This window comes from Branchiostoma belcheri, unplaced genomic scaffold (genome assembly GCF_001625305.1).
Source record: "Branchiostoma belcheri isolate BF01 breed outbred unplaced genomic scaffold, Haploidv18h27 scaffold71, whole genome shotgun sequence".
Taxonomy (NCBI): domain Eukaryota; kingdom Metazoa; phylum Chordata; class Leptocardii; order Amphioxiformes; family Branchiostomatidae; genus Branchiostoma; species Branchiostoma belcheri.
Genome location: NW_017804365.1, coordinates 1,341,940 through 1,350,002, shown reverse-complemented (window position 1 = coordinate 1,350,002; position 8,063 = coordinate 1,341,940). Strand labels below are relative to the sequence as shown.

The 8,063-nt window shown below is 38.9% G+C and overlaps 1 protein-coding gene across 1 annotated transcript in view; it reads left to right on the top strand.

The window, feature by feature from the left end:
* Positions 1 to 409: 409 nt before the first annotated feature.
* Positions 410 to 8,063, top strand: part of LOC109484903 (angiopoietin-related protein 7-like) — a 12,561-nt gene continuing 4,907 nt past the window's right edge. Inside the window, exons 1-2 of the mRNA XM_019788256.1 lie at positions 410 to 596; positions 7,136 to 7,330. Coding sequence (XP_019643815.1) covers positions 410 to 596; positions 7,136 to 7,330 — 382 coding nt within the window. The remainder of the gene's footprint in view (positions 597 to 7,135; positions 7,331 to 8,063) is intronic.

Sequence of the window (8,063 nt, the reverse complement as noted above, 5' to 3'; positions counted from 1 at the left end):
ATCGCCATTAGTTTGTTTTTTCTCGGTGTGTGTGTTCTTAAAAGAAATTAGCTCCAACCAGAAAGTTTAGTGTTTGTGCTAAGTCATTATTAATCATTGAACCTAGAAGGACATCAAATATGCTATCAATTCGTTCAAAGCAAGAGAAATGTCGCTTGAGCTGGAGGGAAGCCCACGCAGATGTAGAGGTTGAGCAGATAACATGCCCTTGGGTCATGTCGGGCGGAGTAAATGTCACCTTCATGAGCCCCATTATGAGACAGGCATCCTGTACTGGATCTCCGCCGCTGCCCGTAAGTCATGTTTGATGAAAAGGACGACATCGGTTGTCATTAGGGCTTCATGTATATCTAATGGTCGGCCTTGTCTTTTCACCAGGGAACGCTCCTATCGATGATACGGCCTGAGGATGAGGATGCATTGCGAGAGATACGACACAGCCATCGAGATCAAGCCCATGAACGGTTCTGTCCTGCTGCATGGGTCGGAGCCGTCCAAGCTGGGGGACGGCACGCTCTACACGGGATCTCTCCCCTCGTCCTTCGGCAGGAAGAGCAAGAGGACACGCTCATACTACAGGTCCCACGATAGCCTGGGTAAGCACTTAAATAGAATTATAATTAGCATTATCAATTAGTTAATTATCAATATTATTTGAAGCTCCATATCAAGTAGACATTTTTGACATGTCTAAACCTTAACGGTTTTGCCAAACAATACAAATTCGTCGTGAAAAAGTCTACCTTAAAGGGACCCAAATGTCACAAAATTAGGAATTGCTGATTACGATGATATTTAGATAATTGTAATGATTTGGAAGCACTACTATTAATAGCTGTACCACAATGCAGTGTTGTAGAGGAATTACTGTTAAGTACATTGATACCAAATTCGTCGTGAAAAAGTCTACTTTAAATGGTGCATAAGCGTGACAAAATTAAGAATTGCTAATTTCAATGACATTGTATTGATTGTAAGCGTTTGGCAAAATCAGTTTAATTTGGACATGTCTAATTGATATGGAGCTTCGAATGTTGTTGAAAAGTTTATGAACTAACCTGGCAGTAAGCTTGTATGAGTATAACACACGAGAATCAGTACAGTAAATTAGTTAATTATGTAAAAAGGGTAAAATGGTCTTAACCATGGTAAGATTGTGTCTTCTTAACATTCTAACGGTATGAGTAGTAAACTATGGCGTCTTTTCCTCTGAAACTTTCTTTTGTTACCAAAAGCAGGTCATGTACTTTGTGGAGTATATTCAGGAGTATACTTGTAACACATTTAAAGTTTTAGGGAACCCCTGTTGATTGAAAAATGGTACCCGTTCAATTGTTTTATCATTGTTTTATCATATCAAAAAAAATTGTAGCAATATCAGAATACTTTGGATTGCAAACGCCTGAAAAAACATAACTTAATACATTTCCATTTAAGTAATGATATACTGAAATCCAAGGTCATTATTTGCAACACAATTGCATACTTTGCAATATTACATGCAGTAGAGACATATTGTAAATGTTAGATTTATTGGTTATGTTTGTTCATGTTGGATGAGACGTTGTTCTACATTACCAGATTGACACACTTCTTTTGGCAGGGACGTTCTCTACACCTATAACGTCATTTACCAGGCATTTTGCTACAGTAGTGTTTCGCTTTCAACTTTTTCAGGAGAGAGAATCTGCCCTCGGATCCACTTAAATATTAAATCTTAGCCACAGCCCCCACATTTCCTTCAACCACGCAAGCCTAACACTAACATGTTTTTATTACACACATAGTCATCTAAAGGACAGAGCAAGTTCAACTAAACTGCGTGACATTTACACTGATTATGATGCTGTAAATGTTGGGAAATTACGACTGCGATGGATAGTTTTGACACAAGGTGAATGTTTCCTTCCTGCCTCTCCCCGCACAAAACCGATTAATTGGCCACAGCAAGTAATTTTTATGGATGACATCAGTCGCGCATTAATTTTCGCCTGATTTTGAAAAAAAAATCAAGAAATTTTGAACAGTGATCAACATGCCGAAATTGGGCAAAGATGTCTGTTGCCATGCAAGAAGGTGGATGACAGATAGCTATGAAGGGAGGCGACAAGAAAGGGCTCTGATTTAATGCTTTGTTTCTTACTTTGATTACACATATGTCATGCTGGCTGTGTATATGTGATGTTCCCACTGAGTCAAAAACATTTGTACAATGATTGAATCAAAAATTTGAAATGTAGGAACCTTGTTTTTTCGGCCCGCCTTGTTTTTTTCGCCCGCTCGTATTAAATTTTGAGTCTGTGGAGAATGTCATCCATAGTATTTACTTGCTGTGGCCTTAATTGGCGTCCACAGGGGGGCCCATGTGTAACATCCAGTTCTCCACGGAATATCTTCGAAAGTGTAGAGAAACCAATGCGTCAGCATTTTCCAAACTGCCTGGTTGGGTGGCAATGCCGCGAGGTCCAGGTGTGATATTGCCAATGCGCAACACCAGAGGACGGATTGGACGCTGTAATAAGATTTGTGTGCCTGTATATATATATCCCCCTCACCTTGAGTCTCACGTCCTCTAACGACTTTGCCGGTAAAAGGGTTTTGAGTGTTGTTGGTGAACACTTTATGGGGGTTGGCATGCATGACGTTAACCAGACTTGGGAATATTTCCGGTATGTCGTCAGTATCGGTTCACCTGGAAACTATTTTAAGGCCACACCAAGTAAATTTTATGGATGACGTCCTTTGGAGACCCTAAATCTAATCTAAAGAGGGCGGAAAAAAACAAGAAGGGCCCTAAAAAACAAGATGCCTAAATAAGAAATATTGCACTGCTGACAGGACCGTCCTGTCTGTTAATAGTTCCAAAAACGGCACTGTTTTGGAACTATTGACAGGATTTTTTTCAGTGCCATATAGCATTTTTTTTCATTTTTGTTTCCATTTTTTAACCAGGCACAGGCTTTCGGCGTTACGGGTTACATTAATCTGACGATTTGCGGCACTGTCGTGACTCTTTGGTCATATTTACAGGAAGTGGAATTTCTTTCTTTTTTTTTCTAGGAACAGGCCAAAACCAATGCGCGCGCAGACGTCATCCATAAACTTTACTTGGTGTGGCCTAACAGAAAATGGAACATCACTTCCTAAATATGCTTGTCCCCTGGGTCCTCCATACTTGTACCAGGCGTTTAATTGGAATCTGTGCTTCATCACATTAATTTCTAGTCATGTACAAGGAAACAATCAAGTTTATTATCAGAACTCATTTCCACTAGGTCGTAACCGCAACATCTTCAGCAAAGAGAGAGGAATGTCAAAGGATAATTAGCAAAATATACATTCTCCACAACCACAATGTGTTGAAATATAATATCAGTAAGGTAGAATATACTCGAATTAGACTTGCAGAATACTATTGTAACAGTTGTTCGACATAGTTGAGAAAATTATTATGTTTGGCAACAAGGCATTGTACAGCAAATGGTGGACGTTTAGGAATGTCAAATGATAATTAGCAACTTATAAATTCTCCTCAAGCACGATATGTTGAAATATAATATCATGGGTTAAGGTAAAAAAACACAAAAATACACATCTCGAAATAGACTTGCAGAATACTACTGTAACTGTTGTTTGACATAGTTGAGAAAATTAACATGTTTGGCAACCAGACATTGTACAGCAAACGTTGGACGTGCTTGGATCCCGGAGAGAGGTGCCGGATGTACATGTTAAAGCGGCGTATCCCCCCTAATAAGCCGGCAATTTTCAGCCTACGGACGTCCACATATCAACCTCAGGAGGGCCTACATTAGCTGACAGGGACGTTAGAGGACAAATGGTGGAAACAAAATCAATTTGAGACAAGGACGGAAGCAAGGAAGGGGCTTTACGTGCTGTAAGATATATATAAAAACTTAGACAAGGCTGCGATAAGTAATTTCTATGGCTGGCATCAATTATGGTTGACCAAAAAGAAAAAGAAATTTTGCTTCCCTCCAACGGCGGTCAACATGGAAAAAATATGTCGTAAACGTCTATCGGTTATACCCAGAGCAGTAGTATGATAGGTATGATCTATGACAAGCAGTTCTGCTTTAATTAGTTAAATAGTTAAGGTCACACCAATTTAATTTGTGGTTTCTCGGATTTTTTCAGGAAAAATCAGGAACAACAGGGCGAAAAAAACAGGAAAGTGCACCCATAAAATGTTACAATATGAGCCATGAGTCGAACATACCAGGCTGGTTTAGAATTCAGATAATAGATTTTGAAGTTTTAATGAAACAAAATTGCATTGTTACATTGAAAAAATTAAACACTACAAAGAAAATTACTTTTTTTAACCGTTGGGGCCAAAATATGATGTCTTTCATTGAGCATTTTACAGTTAATGTGAAATAATTTTTTTTTGCAAAGCAAAAAAAAAATGGACAGGGCTATCTGAGAAGCAACAAATTAAATTGGTGTGGCCTAATAATGGCATATTAACATCTAAAGGGTCATTTAATAAGGTTGCATACAAGAAGAAATGTTGATTGGAGTATTATGTTTGTAGCCTCAATTTTTTTTAACAAGGCTAAAGAACTCAAAGCTTGAAAATGCAGAATTTATTTTTTTGGCCCGCTTGTTTATTTTTGCCCTATTGTATTAGATTTTGAGTTTTAACATGATGTCGTCAATACAATGTACTTGCTGTGGTCAAAGGTAATAAAATAAAGAGTACTTTAACAATGTTCATACACGTTTTGATTTGTTCACCATGAATGCTTTTAAAATGTTCTGTTCCAATCACCTACCTCTGGGCAAAAGAATAGTATGGTGATTTTGCAAAACAAAATCATTGAATTTCGAAAAATCCTTTAAAAAACTGCAACATCTGATTAAATGTATTTTTCGGAAAGTACTATGACAATGACGCACATCCTTCAGTATAACAAAAAAAGTTATCAGACAAGGCCGTATAACCTACGCACGTTTTAGCGAATTACCATATGTCTGAAAAGCCGCCATACTTTTATCATCTGGTATGCTTATACGACATTGTTGAATTATTAAGCATGACCGGTGGGCGAAGGAAAGGACATGATTGCATGTCCTTTCTGTAAGCCTCCTGGCGGCGAAGGATTCGTCTATCCAGCCGCTATTGAGTGTGATTACATCAATAAATCTCGCTTCATGATGCACCAAGGTTAGCTTCATTATCATTCCTCCCAGGATTGGTGGACTATGGCCTTGTTTATGTAAAGTCACCCAAATCGCGATTCGAGTAACTCACATTCCTCACATCTGGTCCACGTGCCACACATTCATTTTAAAACGTGCCCGATCACGATTCTCCGAACCTACATTCATTGTTATTTGATGAAAACACGCTAGGTATCGTGTCATTATTGTCAGAGGTCAACGACCTGCCCACTGATGCCCCCCTCCAAGTGTATCTCGGCCGAATGCCGACGTGGTCCCGCCAGAGGTGGTGAAGCTCGTCCTAGAACGGACACATTATTTGACCATTACTGCTCTTTAAGTTGCTGCCACGTAAAAGTTGGTATTGCATATAAATAAAGAAATATCACCACGTAATCCATGACCAGGTGAAGTTACATTGAAATCACATTGCATCCAGACGCAAATCGCGATGCGGGAAAACCGATTCGAAACCACCTCTAGAAGTGGCTTGGGATCGAGGCGCTTTTAATGTGATTTGGAGCGTTCAGATGGAGCCACTTGAAATCGGCTTCGGGGTAAACCACATGTAAAGCGCCTTGGGTGACTTCACATAAACACGGCCAAAGTCATCACGTCTGCAGTAGACGCCCTTGGAGCGTGCGCATCTGTTGTAAAAGTAGCATACATATGCAATCATTCCTCCCGTAAAATCTTCACATTGTCTTGTCAAACCTATCTTTACAGCGTCTACGTTAGATCTGCAACTTCCACAGTAATTACTAGATCCACTCGTTCCAGTAACGAACTGACTCTTACCAAATGTAGAACTGAGCGGTACAAACAGACTAGTGTCCCATATATGATCCGTCTATTGAACAGTCACTGTTTGTCTCGGATAGTATGTCAAAGACGTTTCAATAATGATGTGGATATTTGTGTTAATGCCTGTGTAAATAAATGTAAATAAATGTGTAATGAATTTGCATGACTTGTACAACTGGACGTAATTCAGCCCTTGGCTGCAAAGTACACGTGTTTGATGGATAAAACACCATTTAATTTGATTAGATCCCTTTATTCCGAATCCAGTCTGTGGGTTAGTGGATATGACGAAAGCCCAATTTTGCTTCGTTGCATTATCAATGTTTAAAAGAGTGTAAAAATTCTTGCAAACGTCGATGAAAGTTAGACATCCAGGTAATGTTAATAGAATAGCAGAAAAAAGTTACTCATCACAAGCAACTGAATAGATTTTGAATACTCTATCCAGTTGCTTGAGAAATTGTTTTGCTTTATTCCGAATCCAGTCTTTTGAATCCAGGTTTTTGGATATAAAGAAAGCATGCACACTCACATTATAAATGTTTAAAAGGAGCAGAAAACAGTTACTCATCACAAGCAACTGAATAGATTTTGAATACTCTATCCAGTTGTTTGAGAAATTGTTTTGCTTTATTCCGAATCCAGTCTTTTGAATCTAGGTTTTTGGATATAAAGAAGGCATGCACACTCACATTATAAATGTTTAAAAGATAGAGTGTAAAAATTCTTGCAAACGTTGAAGAAAGTTAGACATCCAGGTAATGTTAATGGAATACGAGAAAACAGTAACTCAACACAAACAACTAAATAGATTTCGAATACTCTATCCAGTTGCTTGAGAAACTGTTTCGCTGTGTACGTGTATGTTTGCAAGCCATTTGGGAACGCTACCCAAGGCGTAGAGTCCCACTTGATTTATTAGTTTCCGTATTTTTTTTAGTAGCGTACATCAAAGTAGTACATGTACTCTCGTCCTTAGCTGTCTATCACTAGGATGACCTGTGATCTCTTCTACGGTATCATTAGAGAATGCTTTTAAACCTAGTGCCCTTGCAGGACTTCTCCTCGTTTCTTATTAATTCAAAAAGTAATGCAGAAAGCACGCGCCCGCACGTAACTAACGCCGTCTGTATCCCCTCCATAGATCCCTCGGTAGATCTGACGTGCTTCCAGCTGCAGGAAGATATGTCAAAGTCGGTAAAGCCCATGGGGACGACGAAAACAAGGGCGAAGCGCCACCAGCAGCCACCCCCGGCTCCGAGTGGTAATGGGGCGGCCCTTCGAGTGGTCTGCAACATCTGTATGTGGCTCCTGTTGCTCGTACTAACCGGATTTACAGGTTAGCTTAACTGTTGATTTTTTCAATTTTTTTTAAAAAATCTTTATTCACGAAATCACATAAACAATACATCATATCGCACTTGATACAGTACAAACTTCAACATGCGAATTTACAACAATACCTAGTTATACAATTTACGACTATACATGTACAGCATATTGGTGGTCATAAGACTTATACAGCTAATTTAAAGCAAGGAGAGATTACAAAACTTAAACTACATATTAACAGCACTTTACGCAATGGAACGTGGGGTTGATATTGCTAATGGCGGTGTAGAAAAGGTTATACTTTGCATGTAAGATACAACTACTGTAACTGTTGATATACCAGGACTGCACTAGCAGGGCTCTAAATACTTTTTATACATATCTGCATTGTGGCAGATACAAAATCAGTGCACCATTTAGACTTTAAAAAGTATGGGTCATACTAAGGACATTTACTATTACTTTTGGTAGCAGTAAATGCAAAAATAGATGCACCTACATGTATATATAGACATAGTACATGGACCAGTGCATTTTTCTTCCAGGCAGACATCAGAAATACCTGTACAGCCTCAATTTTACTTGCAATAAGGTGCATTTGCATCCGGTATTTCGAGCCCTGCTGGTATTACTTAATTCTAAATACTAAACTTTGGGGAAAGGGGGGGGGGTTAATTCCTACCATAAAAAGTTTACCGCACTTCACCTTTGTTTTATTTGTCGTCTTGTACTTACTTAAC